This window comes from Pristiophorus japonicus, chromosome 11, assembly GCF_044704955.1.
Source record: "Pristiophorus japonicus isolate sPriJap1 chromosome 11, sPriJap1.hap1, whole genome shotgun sequence".
In the NCBI taxonomy this organism is placed as follows: Eukaryota; Metazoa; Chordata; class Chondrichthyes; family Pristiophoridae; genus Pristiophorus; species Pristiophorus japonicus.
The window spans coordinates 26,344,543-26,368,450 of NC_091987.1; the positions used below are offsets into that span (position 1 = coordinate 26,344,543).

The 23,908-nt window shown below is 47.9% G+C and overlaps 1 protein-coding gene across 1 annotated transcript in view; it reads right to left on the bottom strand.

The window, feature by feature from the left end:
- Positions 1–23,908, bottom strand: part of LOC139275702 (T cell receptor beta chain MC.7.G5-like) — a gene marked incomplete at its 5' end in the record, with an annotated part of 162,264 nt that overhangs the window by 113,571 nt on the left and 24,785 nt on the right. The window contains one exon of the mRNA XM_070892878.1: positions 1,122–1,142. Within this exon, the coding sequence (XP_070748979.1) occupies positions 1,122–1,142 (21 nt within the window). The remainder of the gene's footprint in view (positions 1–1,121; positions 1,143–23,908) is intronic.

Genomic DNA, 23,908 nt, shown 5'->3' on the forward strand with positions numbered 1-23,908 from the left:
AGGCCCCATCGTCGCCAATGCGTGGAGGCCCGGAGGGAAGGCTCGTGCGTGCGTTAAGCCCAATGCTGCTTTAGTAACAGGTCGATGGTTCACAGGGGGTCGCTTGGAGCAGCTGAGTCGTCTGTAGGGGAGCGAAAAGCGAGGGTTCAGATGGAGGAACTTGTTGGGAGGACGTCGTAATGAATTTGTTAAGGAAAAGGATATCAGAAACAATGATAGAAACATAGAAACATAGAAAATAGGTGCAGGAGTAGGCCATTCGGCGCCTCAAGCTTGCGCCACTTTTCAATAGGTCATGGATGATCATTCACCTCTGTACCCCGTTCCTGCTTTCTCTCCATACCCTTGGTCCCTTTAGCCGTAAGGGTCAAATCTAACTCCCTCTTCAATAAATCCATTGAACTTACATCAACAATTCTCTGCGGTAGGGAATTCTACAGGTTAACAACTCTCTCATGAAGAAGTTTTTCCTCATCTCAGTCCTAAATGACTTACTCCTTATCCTTAGACTGTGTCCCCTGATTCTGGACTTCCCCAACATCGGGAACATTCTTCCTGCATCTAACCTGTCCAGTTCCGTCAGAATTTTATATGTTTCTATGAGATCCCCTCCCATCCTTCTAAACTCCAGTGAATACAGGCCTAGTCGATCCAGTCTCTCCTCATATGTCAGTCCTGCCATCCGGGGAATCATTCTGGTGAACCTTCGCTGCACTCCCTCAATAGCAAGAACATCCTTCCTCAGATTAGGAGACCAAAACTGAAAACAATATTCCAGGTGAGGCCTCACCAAGGCCCTGTACAACTGCAGTAAGACCTCCCTGCTCCTATACTTGAATCCCCTAGCTATGAAGGCCAACATACCATTTGCCTTCTTCACTGCCTACTGTGCCTGCATGCCAACTTTCAATGACCAATGTACCAAGACACCCAGGCCTCATTGCACCTCCCCTTTTCCTAATTTGCCGTCATTCAGATAATAATCTACCTTCGTGTTTTTGTCACCAAAGTGGATGAGCTCAGATTTATCCACATTATACTGCATCTACCATGCGTTTCCCACTCACCTATCATGTCCAAGTCCCCCTGAAGACTTTTAGCGTCCTCCAAACAGCTCACACCGCCACCCAGCTTCGTGTCATCTGCAAACTTGGAGATATTACACTCAATTCCCTCATCAAAATCATTAATGTATATTGTTAACAGCTGGAGTCCCAGCACTGAGTCCTGTGGCACCACACTAGTCACTGCTTGCCATTCTGAAAAATACCTGTTTACCCTGACTCTCTGCTTCCTGTCTGCCAACCACTTCTCTATCCACGTCAGTATATTACCCCCAAAACCATGTGCTTTAATTTTGCACACCAATCTGTTGTGTGGGACGTTGTGAAAAGCCTTTTGAAAATCCAAATACACCACATTCACTGGTTCTCCCTTGTCCACTCTACCAGTTACATCCTCAAAAATTTCTTGAAGATTTGTCAAGCCAGATTTCCCTTTCAGAGATCCATGCTGACTTGGACCGATCCTGTCACTGCTCTCCAAATGTGCTGTTATTTTATCTTTAATAATTGATTCCAACATTTTCCCCACGAATGATGTCAGGCTAACCGATTTGTAATTACCCGTTTTATCTCTCCCTCCTTTCTTAAAAAATTGTGTTACATTAGCTATCCTGCAGTCCATAGAACCGATCCAGATTCGATAGACTGTTCGAAAATGATCACCAATGCATCCACTCTTTCAAGAGCCATTTTTTAAAGTATTCTGGGATGCAGACTATCAAGCCCTGGTGATTTAGCGAGCTTCAATCCCATCAATTTCTCTAACACAATCTCCCGCCTAATAAGGATTTCCTTCAGTTCCACCTTCTTACTAGACCCTCGGTCCCCTAGTATTTCCAGAAGATTATTTGTGTCTTCCTTCGTGAAGACAGAAGCAAAGTATTTGTTTAACTGGTCCACCATTTCTTTTTTTCCCCATCATAAATTCACCTGAATCTGACTGCAAGGGACCCACGTTTTTTTACACTAATCTTTTTCTCTTCACATATCTATAGAAGCTTTTGCAGTCAGTTTTTATGTTCCCGGCAAGCTACCACTCATACTCTACTTTCCCCCTCCTAATTAAGCCCTTTGTCCTCCTCTGCTGTACTATAAAATTCTCCCAGTCCTTGGGTTTGCTGTTTTTTCTGCCAATTTATATGCCTCTTCCTTGGATTTAACACTATCCTTAATGTCCCTTGTTAGCCACGGTTGAGCCACCTTCCCCGTTTTACTTTTACTTTTACTTTTACTCCAAACAGGGATGTTCAATTGCTGCAGTTCTTCCATGTGATCTTTAAATGTTTGCCATTGCCTATCCACCGCCAACCCTTTATGTATCACTCGCCAGTCTATTCTAGCCAATTCACGACTCATACCATCGAAGTTACCTTTCATTAAGTTCAGAACCCAAGTCTCCATCTTACTAAAAATTCTATCAGTAGCAACATAGGTTAACAAGGCCACAGAAAAAGAAAATCCAATCTAGGGTTTATTTATTGAGGGATTGAATTGAAAACTACACAATTTATGCTGAATCTGTATCGAATCTTGATTATACCTCACTTGGAGTACTGCGCACAACTCTGGTTGCCATATTAGAAAACGTACGTGGAAGTATTCATTGGAGTTCAGAAGAATGAGAGGGGTTAGACAGGTTAGATGCAGGAAGAATGTTCCCAATGTTGGGGAAGTCCAGAACCAGAGGTCACAGTCTAAGGATAAGGGGTAAGCCATTTAGGACCGAGATGCGGAGGAACTTCTGCACCCAGAGAGTGGTGAACCTGTGGAATTCTCTACCACAGAAAGTTGTTGAGGCCAATTCACTAAATATATTCAAAAAGGAGTTAGATGAGGTCCTTACTACTAGGGGGATCAAGGGGTATGGCGAGAAAGCAGGAATGGGGTACTGAAGTTGAATGTTCAGCCATGAACTCATTGAATTGCGGTGCAGGCTAGAAGGGCCGAATGGCCTACTCCTGCACCTATTTTCTATGTTTCTATGTTTCTATGTACCGGAGAGGGTTCAACAAGATTTAGAAGGTTGATACCAGAAATGCAAGGGAATATCAGAAAGAATGAACAGGCTGGGTGTCTTTACTCTTGAAAAGAGATGGTTGAGGGGTGACATAACAGAGGTCTTTAAAATTTTGAAAAGTTTTGATAGATTAGAAACATAGGGGATGTTTCCAGTTGTGCGGAAGAGCAAAACTAGAGTCTATCAATATGAGTCACCAAGAAATCAAATACGGAATTCAGAAGAAACGTCTTTACCCACAGAGTGGTGAGACAATGTGAAAAACGCTACTGCAAGGAGTGGTTGAAGCGAATAATATGGTGCCTCTAAGGGGAGGCTAAACAAGCATACATGGGAGAAGGGGTCAAAGGGACATGCTCATTGAGTTAGATGAGGAAACATGGAAGGAAGCTGGAGTGGACATTTTGGGCCGAATTACCCTATGTAATTGTATATAATTCTATCGCACCTTTCACTAACCCGTGAAGTCCCCAGGCACAAAACAGGCAATTCACAATTCTGAACTGTTGTTTCTGTTGCAATGCAGAAAACGTGGCTGTGAATGTGCACCCGGCTTCTTCACAGTCTGATTGGCAGTCCCGCCCCCTCACATTCTGATTGCCAGTCCCGCACCCTCACAGTCTAATTGGCAGTCCAGCCCCCTAACATTCTGATTGGCAGTCCCGCCCCATCACAATCTGATTGGCAGTCCCGCCCCCTCACAGTCTGATTGGCAGTCCCGTCCCCTCACAGTCGAATTGGCAGTCCCGCCCCATCACAATCTGATTGGTAGTCCCGCCCCCTCACAGTCTGATTGGCAGTCGCTCCCCCTCACAGTCTGATTGGCAGTTCCGCCCTCTCGCAATTTGATTGGCAGTTCCGTCCCCTCACAGTCAGATTGGCAGTCCCGCCCCCTCACAATCTGATTGGCAGTCCCGCCCCCTCACAGTCAGATTTGCAGTCCCACCCCCTCACACTCTGATTGGCAGCCCCGCCCCATCACAAACTGATTGGCAGTCCCGCCCCCTGACAGTCTGATTGGAAAACCCGCCCCTTACAATTTGATTGGCAGTCCCGCCCATAAAATCTGATGGGCAGTCCTGGCCGGTCACAGTCTGATTGGCAGTCCTGCCCTCTCACAGTCTGTTTCGCAGCCCCGCCCCCTCACAGTCTGATTGGTAGCCCCGCCACCTCACAATCTGTTTGGCAGCTCCGCCCCCTCACAAACTGATTGGCAGCCTCGCCCCCTCACAGTCTGATTGGCAGTCCCGCACCCTCACGATCTGATTGGCAGTCCCGCCCCATCACAATCTGATTGGCAGTCCCGTCCCCAAACAGTCAAATTGGCAGTCCCGCCCCCTCACGATCTGATTGGCAGTCCCGCCCGCTCACAGTCTAATTGGCAGTCCCGCCCCATCACAATCTGATTGGCAGTCCCGCCCCCTCACAGTCTGATTGGCAGTCCCGCCCCCTCACAGTCTGATTGGCAGTTCCGCCCTCTCGCAATTTGATTGGCAGTTCCCTCCCCTCACTGTCGGATTGGCAATCCAGCCCCCTCACAATCTGATTGGCAGTCCCGCCCCCTCACAGTCAGATTTGCAGTCCCGCCCCCTCACACTCTGATTGGCAGTCCCGCCCCCTCACAATCTGATTGTCAGCCCCGCCCCATCACAAACTGATTGGCAGTCCCGCCCCCTGACAGTCTGATTGGAAAACCCGCCCTTTACAATTTGATTGGCAGTCCCGCCCATAAAATCTGGTGGGTAGTCCTGGCCGGTCACAGTCTGATTGGCAGTCCTGCCCTCACACAGTCTGATTCGCAGCCCCGCCCCCTCACAGTCTGATTGGTAGCCCCGCCCCCTTACAATCTGATTGGCAGCTCCGCGTCCTCACAAACTGATTGGCAGCCTCGCCCCTTCACAGTCTGATTGGCAGTCCCGCACCCTCACAGTCAAATTGGCAGTCCCGCCCCCTCACATTCTGATCGGCAGTCCCGCCACATCACAATCTGATTGGCAGTCCCGCCCCCTCAAAGTCTGATTGGCAGTCGCGCCCCCTCACAGTCTGATTGTCAGTTCCGCCTTCTCGCAATTTGATTGGCAGTCCCGCCCCCTCACAATCTGATTGGCAGTCCCGCCCCCTCACAGTCAGATTTGCAGTCCCGCCCCCTCACACTCTGATTGGCAGTCCCGCCCCCTCAGAGTCTGATTGGCAGTCCCGCCCCCTGACAGTCTGTTTGGACAACCCACCTCTCACAATTTGATTGGCAGTCCCGCCCCATAAAATCTGATTGGCAGTCCTGGCCGGTCACAGTCTGATTGGCAGTCCTGCCCCCTCACAATTTGATTGGCAATCCCGTTCCATTTCAGTCTGATTGACAGTCCCGCTCCTGATATTTTGATTAACAGCCCAATCTCCTCACTGGCTGATTGACAGCCGACAACTCCCTGATAGTGGGGAGTTTTGGTATGAAACAGATGGCGATGGTTCCTTCATTGGCGATTTTTTTTTGTCACGGTGCTAAGCGGCTCTGAAACACTGTGATCCCCATCACCGGTGGCACAGAAATACACCGCTGAGTCAGCAGCTTTGACTCCGCCTATCTGCAGCCCGGACTTGTTACTAGTCACACTTCGGGTGATGCTAAGCCCGGAGTCATAACCCTTGTTATTTCTCAAATAAAGCAATGTGACTGAGTACTGTGGACTTGAGTAAGTCTGACATTAGTATCTTTATTCTGACTCCAGAGTGCTGGTACAGCATGGGAGGCCTGCTTATATGCAGTGCTCCCAAGGGATGCTGGCGCACGCAAGACTCCAAATCTGAGTCGATGCCGGGCCACCGCACATGGGATCTGGCTATAGTTTTCATCATTACTATGAATGGGTGGGTACTGTGTAGGTCACGTGTGAACGTTTACCTGCCTTTTTTAGGCAAAACCACACGATGACCCCACAAAAGACAGTCCGCCTGTATGGACATTTTGTCTTTCTGCCGTTGGAACAGCTTGATCTCTTCTTGCATCTCTGCTGGGATGCTGGAACAGCTCCCTTGAAGGACAGAGTTTTTTACAAGGGACAGTAAAGGATTTTGGCTGGTCCAGGTCCTGATCTGGCAGGCCGAGCAGGTAACTTTGCGTTTTCAAATGCATCCATCACCAAGAGCAAGTCTGCCGGCTGTGCCATTTTACCCCGGTGGTGGGCAATGGTATCCGACTGAGAGTATCAGTGCAGTTCTGTGGCGAATTACACAGTTATGTGCAGACAGTGTGAGCGCCCATCATTGGATGCGAGCAAAGGCATTGCTATTAATACCTTTGCTCTCTGAGAATAGCGATATGAGCGGCTTCTGGTCAGTTTCTAACTCGAACTTAAACCCAAACAGATGCTGGTGCATTTTTTTTTTACCCCGCATACGCATGTCAGAGCTTCTTCTTCAATAATGCTGTAGGCCCTTTCAACCTTGGACAAAGTCCTGGATGCATAAGCGACCGGTTGCAATGTTCCCAATTCGTTTGCTTGTTGTAACACACACCCGACCCAGTACGAAGATGCATCGCAAGCTAGCACTAAACGTTTACATGAGTCATACAGAACAAGCAGTTTGTCGGAACATACACAGATTTCTGGCTTTCTCAATAGCAGTCTCTTGTGATTTCCCCCATACCCAGTCATTTCCCTTGTGTTGCAAAACATGTAGAGGTTCTAGCAAGGTGCTTTACCCGGGTAGGAAATTAACAAACTAATTGAGAAACCCCAGGAAGACCACAGCTCCGTCACGTTCTGTGGTCTTGGTGCATTCTTGATGGCCTCCGTCTTGGCGTCGGTGGGTCTGATGCTGTCAGCCGCAATCCTTCTCCCTAAGAACTCGACCTCTGGCGCCAGGAAAACACATTGGAATTCAGAAGAATGAGAGGTGATCTTATAGAAATGTATAAGATTATGAGGGGGCTTTGTTCTCTATGTATAACATAAGTATACTCCCTTTACACTAAATGTACATTTACATAAGACTACTGGATGCACCTTCACTGTATACACTATGCTGTACAATCAGAGGGTGCAACTGATGGACAACTAGGGGTCACCTGTACACAACTGGTAATCAGGTATAAAAGGGAGCTCACCATGCTGTACCTTCACTCAGGAGCTGTAATAAATGGACTAAGGTCACAACAGTTCAAGTACCTTGCCTCGTGGAATCATTACTAGAGTGCTTACAGATACAACAACTTGCGACGAGATTACGAATTTCCACACGAAAATGGATAACCTTTTCAACAAATTGCCGATGGGGAAGATTGGGATGCCTGTGTGGAAAGACTCGAACACTTCTTTATTGTGAACAACCTGGCTGGAGACACACCAACATCGCTGGCTGATAAGCGCAGAGCTATCCTGCTCAGCAGTTGTGGGCCCACCATCTATGGCCTTGTCAATGCCTTGCTAGCCCCAGAGAAGACAACAACCAAAACGTATGCAGAGCTCATAACGATGATACAGGAACAGCTCAAACCTAAAGAGTGCATCCTTACAGCCAGACACCGGTTCGACACACACCAATGGCCGAACGCCAAGAAATCACAAAATACGCTGCAGACCACAGATGATTGGCTGCACCATGTGATTTTGCTGACCTCCTCACCAAAGCGCTGTGGGATATCTTTGTTATTGGAATCGTTCACGAGGGCCTTCTCCACAGGTTGCTTTTGGCGGACACCACGGTCATCCTGCGGAAGGCAATTAACATGAGCCAGGCGTTCATGGTCTCGGCCTGTGATTCCAAGTGGATGTCTCACCCCCAGGACTCTAACTGTGAACCGACTGGCGCCTTTTAGAGGTAGGGCTGCTGCAAGCGGTCTCTCTCAGCGTAGAGAGAACAGAACCCTGCGTCCTGCATCCCTGAGTCCACCGCATGGGGCCAACTGGCTAACCCCACGCTGGCTCTGTGGAGGAAATCACAGGGCCCACCAGTGCCGCTATGAAGACTATATATGTAAAGGCTGTAACACGAAGGGCCACCTCCAGCGAATGTGCAAAAGAAATCGTACTCACCGAGTGGATGAGGAGTTGGCTGATCATCCGGACTCTAGCGCTGATGAAGACAGAGTCCATGTGACAGCTCCACGATGAGGTGTATGGAGTGTTTACCTGCACCACCGAGAGTTCCCCGTTGAAAATGTAAGTCGAAATCAACGGAGTTCCAATCGCGATTAAGGTGGACACAGGGGCGAGCCAGTCACTGATGAATCAGGCGGCCTTTGAGAAATTCTGGGTCAGTCCAGTCGAATGACCTAAAATGATCCCAATCCAAGTGAAGCTGCTCACCTACACAAATGACACCAGCCCAGTCATTAGCAGTGTGGATGTCCAGGTGTCCCATGGCGGCGCGATGCACAGGTTAGCTTTGTGGATCATTGCTGGGGATGGTCCAACACTATTAGGAAGAAGGTAGATGGAAAAGATCCGTTGGAACTGTGAAAACATCCAACCTCCAGCAATCAACACCCTCCGTGGCCCCGAAGCTGGATCCGGCGCAGCACCTAGAAAAGCAACCATCCAACTTGACTGCGTGGAGACGACCCAGACCGCTCAACCCAACTGTGAGGTGATCCAGCCGAACAGACCCGACCACATCTTCCAGGCTCCAGTGGCAGGACTCTGGAGGAAGAAAATCGGTGCAGAAGCCAACTTCCCGGCTTCTGTGGCAGAACCTGGGGAGAAAAGGATCACCGCAGCCTACCTCGTGGAGAGAAAGAAGATGGCTTCTGAACCACGAGGTGAAGTTCCTGAAGTAAAAATGGCGGTGGCCAGACCACGAGGACCATGATGGAGCAACACGTGAGCTGAGCAGCGAACCGGATTGGGGTAAAGATTGCAAGGCCCCCTTAAAGAAGACCGGCAACTGATCACAATTAAAGGGACAGTTCCACTCTTTATGCCGCAAAGACGGTGATACATATGTAAAAGATGTAACTGACAATTTCAAGTTTGTAAATGTAGCTAACCTTGATAAGTCGGAACTGCGAGAGTAAATGAAGTGATGATGTGCGATGCCAGGTTCTACATACATGCCGACAAAACCAAGGGCAACCTCCCGTTGGAAGCACCCAGGTTCAGCAGGCTACCCGACCATGTAGCCTGCGCCTCCTGGACCAATGTGATGTCGCAGCGAGCATGGACACACACAGAGGGAGTATACCAGCTGCAGGGCCAGTGATCAACGGATGGAAAAAGCACCACTATCAGTACCCTGCCCCTGATCGGCTCTACCTCTCCGGCCACCAGGGCCGGTACCGGGAGCAAGAGGCTAGCACCCTCCAGCATTCCCAACGGGACCTGCGTTGACCAGCCTCCCACTATCGCTGAAGGGCAGCAAAGAGACACAGCAGCACTCAAAGGAGGACAGGGAGGCCACACACTCCTGTGGCTGTGCCCAACACTAGGCAACGGCACAGGCCCTGGGACTCAGCCAGGTGAGTGATCCGAGCCCATCCAGCTGGGAGGGGGCGCAGTGCCGCCATCAGACAACGTGAACACAGTCCAGTCACTCTGACACTTGCGTCCTCACCCACCTGCACCTACAACCCAGGGGCAAGATTGTGATATCACATATGTACCTTACCTGTAAAATGTATTTGTTCCACTCCTGCATAACCCACAAAGTGATGTAATTAATCCTATGATTTTATTTGTTCTTTCTTTCGAGACATGTATGCACATGCTGGTATTGAGCCACACACATGGTCTATGTTTGGGGGGGGGGAGGTGGTGAGAAATGGATGTATGTAGCCATAGACACACTTGGATCACACCCAGAAACCACTCAAATACCACTGTAACCTCAAATCGTCCACTGCTGACCATTTCCCAATGTCGTGGCAATAAGGAGCAACAGCAAAAGAGCCCAGCCAAAGCATAGACAAGGTTCAAGGTGCACTCAAGTCTAGAGCCAGAGCACACAATGCAAAGGCCAGTGGCACAAGACTTAGGGGAGAGTGATGTTGTGTATGTATAATATAACATACCCTCAATGTACAGTTACATAAGACTACTGGATGTACCTTCACACTGTATACACTATGCTTGTACCACTAGAGGGTGCAAAGGGTGGAGACCTAGGGGTCCCCTGTACACGACAGGCAACAGGTATAAAAGGGAGCTCACCATGCTGTACCCTCAGTCAGGAGCTGTAATAAATGGACTAATGACACCACAGTTCAAGTACAATACCTTACCTCGTGGAGTCATTACTAGAGTGCTGATACACATTGACATGGTGGATGCAGAGAGGATGTTTCCACTGGTGGGGAATACTAGAACTAGAAGGCATGCTCTTAGGATAAGGGGCCACCCTTTTAGAACTGAGATGAGGAGAAATTTGTTCTCTCAGTGAGTTGTGAATCTGTGGAATTCGCTGCCTCAGAGAACTGTGGAAGCTGGAACATTAAATAAATTTGAGGCATAAATAGACAGTTTCTTAAACGATAAGGGGTTATGGGGAGCGGGCAGGGAAGTGGAGCCGAGTCCATGATCAGATCAGCCATGATCATATTGAATGGTGTAGCAGGTTCGAGGAGTCTGATGACCTGCTCCTGCTCCTATTTCTTATGTTCTTATGTTCTTTTGATATACATGCACTGGAGGTGAGCAGAGAAGGTTCACTAGGTTGATTCCAGAGATGAGCAGGTTGACCTATGCGGATAGGTTGAGTTGGTTGGGCCTATATACATTGGAGTTCAGATGAATGAGAGGTGATCTTATTCAAACTTATAAGATAATGAGGGGGCTCGACAAGGTGCAAGCAGAGAGGATATTTCCACTCGTAGGAGAAAATAGAATAAGGGGTCGCCCATTGAAAACTGGTTTGAGGAGAAATTTCTTATCTCAGATGGTTGTAAATCTATGGAATTCTCTGCCCCAAAGGCTGGGTCATAGAATATATTAAAGGCAGAGATAGACAGATTTTTTAGCGATAAGGGAACAGAGGGTTATCGGGAACTGAAGTGGAGCTGAGTCCATGATCAGTTCAGCCATGATCTTATTAACTGGTGGAGCAGGCTCGAGGGGATAGGTGGCCTACTCCTGCTCCTATTTACTTATATTCTTAAGAGACAACCACATTGCTGTGGGTCTGGAGTCACATGTCGGCCAGACCAGGTAAGGATGGCAGATTTCTTTTTCTAAAGGAGATTAGTGAACCCGATTGGTTTTTATGATAGTCCAGTAGTTTAGTGGTCACCATTACTGATTCTGATGTCTTTTTATTCCAGGTTAATTTATTAACTTAATTTAAATTCCCTAGCCTTCATGGTGGATTTGAACTTCCATCTCCGCATCATTAGCCCAAGCCTCCGGATTACTATTCCAGTAACATCAACCACTTGCTACCATTCACTGAGCTGATATGAAGCATAAACGCCAGCATGAACCAATTAGTGCTGATGGCCTGTTTCTGTGCTGAAAATCCTATATAATTCTGTGTTATCCGGAATTTAACATAATGCAGTGGCTCTTAGCCAATTTGAATCGTGTATGAAAGTGAAATTTTAAATGGGGTAGAAATCCTTGATTTTATCTGAATTAGCCTTCAGATAAGTCCTCTACGTTTATTTATTCAATCCGGGATGTGGGCATCGCTCGCAAGGCCTGCATTTATTGCCTATTCATAATGACCCTCGAGAAACTGGTGGCGACCTGCCTTCTTGAACCGCTGCAGTCCATGTGGTGAATGTGCTCCCACAGTGCTGTTAGGGAGGGAGTTCCAGGGTCTGGAACCAGTGACGTGAAGGAATGGCGATATGAATTATGGATCTGTGAAGTGCCCTGGGATGTTTTACAATTTCAAAGGCGCTATATGAATGCAGGTTCTTGTTGTTGCTGTTGTATGGCCGTGCAGATTCCGTTCCCTGAAGAAAATTCGTGAAGATATATATTTTTGGGGTAATCCTGATTCCAGCCGCAAACGTAAAACATGGTGTTCATATTCAGTGGGAAAATTGTTGTCATTCATGGCTCACTGAGCAGCACTCTTGTATTACAGGCAGAGAATTGCGGATTAGAACTCCACTCCTGACAGATGAGTGCATAATTTAGGCGGTCACCCCAGCGCAGCAATGTCGAATGTCGAAGTTCTGTTCTGATGGAGTGCTGAACGATCGGAGGGGCAGTACTGAGGGAGTGCTGCACTTTCGGGTGTGAGTACTGAGGGCGTGCTGCACTGTCAGAGGGTCGGCACTGAGGGAGCACTGCACTGTCAAAGGGGCAGTACTGATGGAGCACTGCGCTGTCAGAGGGGCAGTACTGGAGGGAACACTACATATCGGTGGGGCAGTAGTGAGGGAGCGCAGCATTGTCGGAGGGGAAGTACTGAGGAAGTGCTGCACTGTTGGAGAGGCAGTACTGAGGGAACGCTGCACTAAGGAAGTTCAGTTCTGAGGGAGTGCTGTACTGTACAAAGGGCAGGACAGAGGGGATGGTGCACTGTCCGAGGGGCAGGACTAGGTATGATCGGAGGGGAAGTAGTGAGGTAGCGCTGCACTGTTGGAAGGGCAGTACTGAGGGCGCGCTGCATTGTCAGAGGGGCAGTACTGAGGGAGTGCTGCTTTGTCAGAGTTGAAGTATTGAAGGATAGCTGCACTATCGGAGTGGCAGTACTGAGGGAGTGCCACACTTTCAGAGAGGCAGCACTGAGAGAGTGCCGCATTGTCGGAGGGGCAGTACTGAGGGAGTGCCGCACTGTCAGTGGTAGAGTACTTAGCAATGTTTATTTTCCAAAGCAAGAACACTAGTAAAAACAGATTATTTGGTCATTACGAGTGCTATTTTGAGGCGCTTACTTTGTATATGAACAAAAGCTTGGATAAAGAGGTAGGTTTTAAGGAGATTCATCAAGGAGAAAATAGAGATAGAGAGGCAGAGAGGCGTAGGGAAGGCGTTCCACAGTTTAGGGCCCAAACAGCTGAAGGAACGTCCACCGATGGTTGAGCAGTAACAATCAGTAATGCTCTCGAGGTCAGAATTTGAAGAGTACAGACATCTTGTGGGGTTGTGGGCTGAAAGAGATTACAGAGATAGGTAGAGGCGAGGCCATGGAGTGATTTGTAAACAAGCATGAGAATTTTGAAATCAAGGCGCTGTTTAACTGGGAGCCAATGTAGGTCAGCGAGCACAGGGTTGATTAATTATCATGACTTGCTGTGGGTTAGTACATGGGGCATCCGAGCTTTGGATGATCTCACGTTGATGTTGTATATAATGTGAGAGGACAGCCGGGAGTGAGATGGAGCAGTCAAGCCTACAGGTAACCAAGTCAGGGATGAGGGTTTCAGCAGCAGAAGAGCTGACACAGGTACGGAGGCGGACAATGTTATGGAGGTAGAAAAAGGTGGTTTTAGTTATGCTGTAGATATGTGGCTTGAAACTCATTTCAGGTTCAAATATGACACCTCGGTTGTGAACAGTCTGGTTTAGCCAAAGCTGGAAGCTAGGAAGAGGGATGGAGTCGGTGGCTAGGGAATGCAGTTCATGGCGAGGAACAAAGACAATGGCTTTGGTCTTCCAAATAGTTTATTGGATAACATTTCTGCACATGCAGTAATGGATGTTCGACAAGCAATCTGACAATTTGCGGAACAATGAGGGGGCGAGAGAAGTGGTAGAGAGGTAGAGAGTGGAGCTGCATGTCGTCAGCGTACATGTGGAAACTGACTCGGTATTTTCAGATGATTTCGCCAAGGGGTAGCAAATAAATGAGAAATAGTCGGGGGCCAAGGATAGATCTTCATTATTAGTCTTAATCTGTTTCCCAAAATGTTCTTTGGAATTGTGCAGCTGGTGTCAACCATCGCTCATTTGGAAGCACTCTCGCCTCAGTGCCAGCAGATCGTGGGTTCAAGTCCCACTCCACAGAATAGACTGGCATTGCAGTCCACTATTAATGGAGAGCTGCTCTTGTGGGGTGGGGGCCAAGACTGAGGGCCTGCTGCACTGTCGGTGTAGCAAACCTGGCAAGTATTTATCTCACAATAAACGTCATAAAACATCAGCATTCGGAAAATGCACGAGTCTATTATGAAGGACCTGGTAACAGGGCACTTAGAAAATAATAATCGGATTGGGCAGAGTCAACACGGATTTATGAAAGGGAAAGCATGTTGACGAAACGGTTAGTGTTTTTTGAGTTTGTAACTAGCAAAATAGATAAGGGGGAACCAGTGGGTGTGGTGTATTTGGATTTTCAGAAGGCATTTGATAAGGTGCCGCACAAAAGGTTAGCAAACAAAATTAGGGCTCATGGGATTGGGTGCAATGTACTAGCATGGATTGAGGATTTTCTAAAATCAGAAAACAGAGAGTAGGAATATATGGGTCATTTTCTGGTTTTCAGGCTGTAAATAGTTGGGTGCCGCAAGGATCAGTGCTGGGGCCCCAGCTATTCACAATCTATATCAGTGATTTGATTGAGGCGACCAAATGTAATATATCCACGTTTCCTGATGATACAAAGCTAGGTGGGAATGTAAGTTGTGCTGTGGATGCAAGTAGGCTTTAAGGGGATGTATACAGGCTAAGTGAATGGGCAAGAACATGGCAACTACAGCATAATATGGAGAAATGTTAAGTTATCCACTTTCGTAGGAAAAATAGAAAAGCAGAGAATTTTTCACATGGTAAGAGATTGGGAAACATGGGCGTTCAGAGGAACCTGGATGTCCTTGTGCACGAATCACTGAAAGTTAACATGCAGGTACAACAAGCAATTAAGAAAGAAAATAATATGTTGGCCTTTATTACGGGAGGATTTTAGTATAACAGTAAATATGTCTTACTGCAATTATATAGGCCCTTGTGAGACCACACCTGGAGTATTGTGGACAGTTTTCGTCTCCTTAAAAAGGAAGGATATACTCGCCATTGAGTGAGTGCAACAAAGGTTCACCAGACTGATTACTGAGATGGGGGCATTGTTCTATGAGTAAAGATGTGGGAGCACAGATCAGCCTCACAGTTTCAAGCATTACAACGAACATTACATTTCGTAAAATGTGCGTCATTTTCTGTAAATTCTTTAGGTCGTCCTGAGATCATGAGCGGCGCCTGAGAAGATGTCTCGATTTGTGGTGAGCCCACGGTGGGCGGATGTGCAGGTTCTTGTATCAGTCCGCGGCAGGGTTGCGTCGCTGTGTGATACTCGCCGCACAGTAATATATCGCAGAGTCTGTCAGCTCGGCTCCGTTCAGGTTCAAGGTGAATTTGTTGTTCGCAGCCTCGAGTTGCACTCCGAATCGCTTCTCGAAACCGGACCCACAGCTGCCGTACTCATTGCACATCCACTCTATGTCGCCGTCCTGTTGCCTGTACCAGTACATGCTGTAGCTGCCCATGCTGGCTCCCTTCAAACTGCAATGAACCGTGATCGTCCGTCCCGGATGAACAGCGGTGGCGGATGGAGACTGGACCACTATGAGTGCCGCCCCAAACCCTAGATTAGATATTCAACCCAAAGAAATGTATGTAAATGCAGCTGCTTCCATGATTATTATTTTACTGTTGTCAAAGCATATTATAATGCTATGCTTTTATTTGAACATTCTCATCCTTATTTTCAAATACAGTACCTCCATGGCCTCGCCTCTCCCTATCTCTGTGATCTCTTCCAGCCCCACATCCCACCCCCCCCCCCCCACCCCCAGATGTCTGCGCTCCTCTAATTCTGCCCTCTTGAGCATCCCTGATTATAATCGCTCCACCGTGCCTTCTGTTGCCTTGGACCTGAGCTCCAGAATTCCCTGCCTAAACCTCTCCGCCTCTCCACCTATCTTTCATCCTTCAAAATGATCCTTTAAACCCACCTGTTTGAACAAGTGTTTCGTCACCTGCCCTAATTTTTACTTATGCAGCTCGATGTCTTTTAAAAAAATATATCATAATAGACCTGCGAAGGCCTCGGGATGTTTCTCTACGTAAAAGGCGCTATATAAGTACAAGTTTTGGTTGTTACCACAGGTCCACAGAACGAGCGTGAATGTCACTACTGTTGGGAACATTGCAGACGAGTAACACACCACCCACAGTGAAAAGGGCGCCTTAGCGCAACACACCTCGAAAAATGCTTCCTCTGCGGAAACGCTCGGGCTGCTGACGAACTGGGCGTGATTATCGAGCAGCCAATCGTGTCGTGGGACCACACAAGGTTAAACGCAAGAGACCCATTGCGCTGCAAAATCGCAAAACATTGAATCCAGATCGGAGCATAGAATAATAAAATCTTAAAGCGCAGAAGGAGACCATTCCGCCCATCTTGCCTGTGTTTGGCTCTTATAGAGAGCTACCATTTGGGCCCACTTTCCGGGTGGCCCTGCAAATAGAATCATAGATTCACAGAATGGTCACAGCACGGAATCAGGTCATTCGGCCCGTCGAGTCTCGGTAAGACACCTCAGCCAGTCCCACTCGCCTGCCCTTTCCCCCTAGCCCTGCCTTTTTTTTCTTTCAGGTATTTATCCAACATTCCTTTTGAAAGCCGTTTATTGAGTCTGCCTCCTGTCAGGCAATGCATTCTACATCCACACCACTCACTGGGTAAAAATCCTGTTTTCTTATGTCGCCTTTGGTTCCTTTGCTAATCACCTTAAATCTGCCTCCTCTGGATCTCGACCCTTCTGCCAATGGGACCAATTTAGCTCTATTTACTCTGTCCAGACCCTCATGATTTTGAACACCTCCATCAAATCTCCTGTCAAACTTCTCTGCTCTAACGAGAGCAACCCCAGCTTTTCCAGTCTATCCATGTAACTGAAGTCCAGTTTCTCGGAACCATTCTCATAAATCATTTAGTGCACCCTCTCTATGGCCTTCACTTCCTTCCTAAAGTGTGTCGCCCACAATTGGACATACTTCTCAATGTTTTATGTAGGTTGATCACAATTGCCACACTTTTTACTACCTCTATTCAAGAAGCCCAGGATCCTGTAAGCATTTATAATCGCTTTCTGAAACATCCCTGCCAGATTCAACAGTTTGCAACATGGGTTGTGAAATCCCTGTTTCTTTCATTCCTACTATTCTTCCGTCCGTTATCTCTTCCCTTTTGCCTTCCTTTCCTTCCATTCAAAGACATTTGCGTTGTATTCCATTGATAAGAAATGAAATATCCCAGAGGGTTGTGGATGCCCAGTCGTTGAGTGTATTCAAGGCTGAGATCGATAGATCTTTGGACACGAAACGAATCAAGGGAATGGGGACAATGCGGGGAAAGTGGAGTTGTGGTAGTAGATCAGCCATGATCTCTTTGGATGGCGGAGCAGGTTTAAGGTGTCAAATGCCTCCGCCTGCTCCTATTGCTTATGTTCTCATCAAATAATTCCATTCCAGTGAGGATGGAGTATATGTGGTGCAACAGTGCCATGCAGTGGTGTAGTAGTATATGTCAGGCGATAGGACAGCTGGCTAAAAGCTCTTTCAAAGAGGTAGGTTTTAGGAGCATTTAAAAGTAGCGCAGAGACATGGAGAGGTTGAAGGAGGGAATTCCAGCGCTTAGGGCCCAGGCAGCTGAAAGCACGACCGCCAGTGGTTTAGTTGGAAATCAGGCTCGTGGAAGGGGCCAGATTTGGAGAAACGCAAAAATCTCGGAAGATTATGGGGGCTGGAGGAGTGGGCGAGACCAGGGACGGATTTGAAACCAAGGATGAAATTCTGAAATCGCCACGTTGCTGACTGATGTGTGAACGGGATTTGGTGCAACGTTGGATATAGGATTACATCATATATATGGCACAGAAACAGGCCGTGCAACCCAATCAGTCCAAGCCGGTGTAATGCTCTGCTCGAGCCTTCTCCCGTTTTTCCGCAACTAACTCTATCAGCACAACCCTCTATTCTCTTCTCCCTCATATTCTTATCTATCCTCCGCTTAAATGCATCGATACTATTCGCTTCAGTCATTCCCTGTGGTAGCGAGTTGCACAATCTCACCACTCTCTGGCTGAATAAGTTTCTTCTGAATTCACTATTGAATTTATCGGTGACTATATTATTGATGGCCTCTAGTTGTGCTCTTCCCCACAAGTGGAAGCATGCTCTCTGTATCCACTCCATCAAATCCTTTCATAATCTTAAAGACCTCTATACGGTCACCCCTCAGCCATCTTTTTTCAAGAGTAAAGACACCTAGCCTGTATATCCTTTCCTGATATATATACCGTCGAATTTTTGGTAGCATCCTTGTAAATCTTCTCATAACCGTCTCCAGTGCCTCTATATCCTTTTATAATATGGCGACCAGAACTGTACGCAGTGCTCAAGGTTCGATACAGATTTTGCATAAATTCCATACTTTGCAATTCTATACGTCTAGAAATAAACCCTAGTGCTTGGTTTAATTTTATGGCCTTGTCTCACAACTTTTAGTGATTTGTGTATTTGGAATGCGAGCTCCCTTTTTTCCTCTACCCCACCCAGACTCGCACCTCCCAAGTAATAAGTGACGTTGTATTCTTCTTTCCAAAATGCATTTATCTGTGTTGAACTTAATTTACCAATTATATGCCCATTCTGCAAGTTTATTAATGTCCCCCTTTAATTTGTTGCAGACCTCCTCAGAATTGACTAGCCTTGGTAGTCTGTCATATCCAACAAAGACGTTGTTGTGCTAATCATCAATGGCATGTGTCTTCAAGTGGCTGTATAGGCCAATTCTGGATGCACATAGTCTCTTGCACACCGGACAAGGGAAGTTTAGTGTGCCTGATGCTAACAGTACTGCCACCTGATGTCATCTATCTTTAGTGTCCCGCAGGCGTTGGCATCGGCTTTCTTTGAAGGTCTGGTAAGCAGTCCTCATGAGGGTTCGCCACTGGATTTTATTAGCTGCTGTATTCTCGAGGTCCTTTGGCCGGATGCCACAGTATTGGAGGTTAGCCTTAATGCAATCTTTATAGAGCTTGCGGGGGCGCCCCTGGTGTCTTTGACCTTCACAGAACTCGCCGTGAAGAAGCTGCCGAGGGATCCTTGACTTATCCAGCCCACCGGAACTGGGCTCGCATGATCATCACCTCAATGCTAGTTGATTGTGCTCTCTCCAGAACCTCAAGGTTTGACACCCAGTCTTGCCAGCGTAGTGGAGTATAGATCTGAGACTGCGCATGTGGAAAGCTTCCAACTTTTTGATGTGTCGCCTCTAGGATGTCCAGGTCTCACATCCATAAAGGACAGATGAGAGAACGACTACTCTATACACCAATAATTTAGTTGACAGTCTGATGTGGTGGTGACTCAACACCTTGGTGCGCAAGCGACCAAGTGCTTGCATCAATCTCCTTGTCCAAGGACCCATCACTTGATATGGTGCTGCCAAGGTACTTGAAGCTGTCCACTGTCTTTAGTTGTATACTGCCGATGGAGATTGTGGGAGCAGGTGCTGTGGTGCCAGGGGCAAGCTAATAGAGAAATTGAGTGTTACTGAGGCTGACGGTTCGGCCAAACAGTTCTGTTGCCTCAGCAAATTTGCTGAGTATGAATTGTAGGTCACTCTCCTTGTGTGCCATGAGAGAATTGACTACACAGCCCGAATTTGGCGTGGCCGGAAATTTAGAAAATCATTTTTTGATTCCAAAGTGTAAATTGTTGGTATAAATCAGCTTCGGAAGAGCTGATCTTTATGGAGGGGGTAATGTGGGAGATTGTGCCGAAGATGATTGGAATATTCTGCAGCAGAATTCGTCTACAACTAAATTACTCCACACAAGATCCAGATATGAGGTGAGGATGTCCCTTCGGCCAGCCGGCCCGGCCCACCGATGCACTGTACCTGCCCTAGATCGCTAGCAGTGAACACTAACTTTTAAACAACTTGATTTACATTTCAGACTTTTTTTTATCAACTTTCAATCAACTCGTAATCTATTTATTGAACCTTCAATCAACCTGTGTATCGTTTTTTTTTAAATTTGGAAATACTTTTAAAATCTTAAACTTTGAAATCAACTTGGAAAACTTTGGGGAAATTTTTAACCTTGGAAGAAACCTCCAAAACATCCCTTGGAACCCCAGCGGACCAGCTGACCTTCCTAATGCCTGCCACCCAACCAAGCCTCGGGCAATTTATTATTAATGCTGCTACTCAGCGCCGAGCTGTGACCAACACCTCGCCGTAGGCAATTAGGCTCATATAGCAGTGTCTGGTCTCCAGTCATCTTGGATCCCCTTGCCACTGGACCAAGATCTTGCTCAGCTAAGCCCGTGTGGTTGCCAGTGTGCAGCGGACACCCCACGTTACAAGAAATCACATACAGGCATCTTCCAATTCGTGAGAATGAAGTTCGGGACCTGGAACATCAGGACCCTCATGGACAACTCCAACAGCAAAAGGCCGGAATGCCGCACCACAATAGTTGCCCGGGAACTTAGATGTTTTTACATCGACATTGCCGCCCTAAGCGAGACCCGGTGGGCAGCGGAAGGCCAGCTCAAGGAGCAAGGTGGAGGTTACACCTTCAGCTGGAAAGGAAAACCAGAGGCAGAATGCCGCCTTCACGGAGTCGAATTTGCCATCAGAAACGAGCTGGTTGACCACCTCAAAGACTCACCCTGCAGGGTTAATGAAAGCCTCATGCTTCTCCGACTCACCCTATCTCGGAATCAATGTGCCACTGTCATCAGTGCATACGGCCCAACACTCGATGCAACGGATGAGACGAAAGAGGGTTTTTATTCCAACCTCGAGACATCCTTGCCCCGCGTCCCACGGATGACAAACTGATCCTGCTAGGTGAGTTTGATGCAAGGGTCGGCAAAGATACAGCCCTCTGGGGAGGCGTGATTGGCAGAGAGGGGGTAGTGAAAGACAACTGCAGCGGTACCCTTCTCCTGACAAAAGATCCAGAACACAAAATTCTCATCACCAACACCATGTTCCGCCAGAGGGACAGATACATGGCATCATGGCACCACCCTCGCGCCAAACACTGGCACCTACTCGACCATGTCATCATCTGAGCCAGGGATCGCAAGGATGTGCACATCATTTGTGCCATGACAGGCGTTGATGACTGCTGAATGGACCATCGCCTAACCCGATCCATCATCGATATTAACATAGCCCAAAAACAGAGGGGACTGCAGAAGCAGTGCCACAAAAAAGTTAATGCCAGGGCACTCGAAGACCTAGCTAAGAGAGCCCTATACAGCCAGCGCCTTGATGACCCTGAGATGCTGAATACCCACAGCGCTTGGTCTGCCCTCCAGGCATCCCTATCCAATGCCTGTGAAGAAACACTTGGTTACTCAACCATGAAAACATCAGGACCGGTTTGCTGAAAATGATCAGGAGATCCAAGAACTAATAGATCGTAAGTGCAGAGCATTTCTGAGCGTCAGGCAACAACCCAACTCGGGAGCAGCAAAGCAACATTACAGGCGGCTCAAGGCTGAGGTCCAACAAAAAACTCGGGACCTAAAGAACGTGTAGTGAATGGATAAACACAGGAGATGCAACTGGCTGACAGCAATGATATGCGAGGATTCTTCATTGCAGTCAAGGCCAGCTATGGTCCAAACTCCCAAGGCCCCACCCCATTCCTGGCTAAGAACGGGGAAACACTCATCAAGGACACGAAGGCTGTCAGGACCCGATGGAAGGAGCACTTTGAAGATCTCGTCAATCGAAACTGCCTTTGACTTGAGTGCTCTCGACTCCATCCCGCAGCTTGCTACCAGCCACCAACTCAGTGAAAATGCAAGGTAGGCAAAGCCATAAACAGCACAAAAATAGAAAGGCTACGGGCGCGGATGGAATTCCTGCTAACGCACTAAAGTATGGCGGACAGGTGCTGTTGACGTGGATACATGAACTCAGCTCTCTCATTTGTAGGGAGGAGACCATGCCAGGAGATCTCAGAGATGCAGTGATCGTGGCCATCTTTAAAAAGGGGACATGTCCGACTCTGGCAACTACAAGGGAATGTCCCTGCTATCAGCCACTGGGAAGGTTGTTACTGGAGTTCTCCACAACCGTCTACTCCCTGTGACCGAGGAGCTCCTCCCGCAATCACAGTGTGGATTTAGTCTACTACGGGGCACAAGAAACATGATCTTTGCAACGCGATAGCTGCAGGAAAAATGCAGAGAGCAGCGGCAGCCCTTACACCTGGCCTTTTTCGATCTTACAAAGGCCTTTGACGCTGTCAACCGAGAAGACTTATGGAGTTTCCTCCTCTGTTTTAGATGCCCCCAAAAGTTTGTCAACATCTTTCGCCTGCTCCATGACGACATTCAGGCCGTGATCCTTACCAACAGATCCATTACAGACTCAATCTACGTCCGGACCGGGGTCAAACAGGGCTGTGTTATTGCTCCAACCCGCTTCTCAATCTTCCTCGCTGCCATGCTCCACCTCACAGTGGAACTAAATTACAGAACCAGCAAGAATCTGTTTAACCAACACCGCCACCTCCAGGCCAGGTCCCAGATCACCCCAACCAATGTCGTTGAGCTTCCGTATGCGGATGATGCCTGCATCTGCGCACATTCTGAAGCTGAACTGCAGGATATATTCGATGTATTCACTGACGCATATGAAAACATGGGCCTTACACTTAACATCCATAAGACAAAGGTCATCCATCCGCCTGTCCTCGTCACATAGCACTGCCCACCCAGGCATCAAGATTCACGGCGCAGCCCATGACAACATGGACCACTTCCCATATCTCGGCAGCCTCTTATAAACAAAGGCAGTCATTGATGCGGAGGTTCAACATCGCCTCCAGTGCGCCAGTTATGCCTTCGATCGCCTGAGGAAAAGTGTGTTCAAAGACCACGCCTGCAAATCTATCACCAAGCTCATGGTCTACAGGGCTGTAGTAATACGCGCCCTCCTGTATGGATCAGAGGCATGGACGATGCACAGAAGACACCTCAAATCGCTGGAGATATATCACCACCGATTTCTCCGTAAGATCCTGCAAATCCCCTGGGAGGACAGGCGCACCAACAGCAGTGTCCTCGCCCAGGCTAACATCTGCAGCATTCAAGCACTGACCACATTCGATCAGCTTCGCTGGGCAGGCCACATACTTTGCATGCCAGATACGAGCCGCCCTAAGCAATTGCTCCATGTGGAGCTCCTTCACGTCAAATGAGCCAAAGGTGGGCAATGGAAATTTACAAGGGCAGCCTCAAAGCCTTCCTGATGAAGTGCGACATCACCACTGACACATGGGAGTCCCTGGCAACGACTGCCCTAAGTCGAGGAAGTGCATCCAGGAGGGTGTTGAGCTCTTCGAATTTCAACGCCGTGAGCGTGAAGAGGTCTAGCACAGGCAGCAGAAGGAGTGCATGGCAAACCAGTCCTATCCACCACTTCCCCCGACGACTGTCTGTCCCACCTATCTGTGGGTCTCGTATTGGACGGTTCAGCCACCTAAGAACTCACTTTAGGAGTGGAAGCAAGTCTTTTTCGATTCTAGGGACTGCCTATGATGATGATGATGGTGCTGAGGTGAGGAAAACTTAATAGTGGGGTCCGATTTAATTGGTGCCTCCTAAACTTGCTGCACTGACCTTATAGAATCATATAATTAGAAAATGATTACTGCACAGAAGAAGGCCATTCGTCCCGTCGAGCCCGTGCTGGCTCTCTCCAAGAGCACTTCAGCTAGTGCCAGTCCCTCGCCCTTTCGCAGTAGCCCTGCGTTTTTTTTTCCATTTGGTACTTAACCCATTCCCTTTCGAAAGCCACGATTGAATCACTCTCCACCATTCTGTCAGGCAGTGCATTCTGGATCCTAACCATTCGCTGGGAATAAATGTTTTTCCTTATGTCGCCTTTGATTTTTCTGCAAATCAAT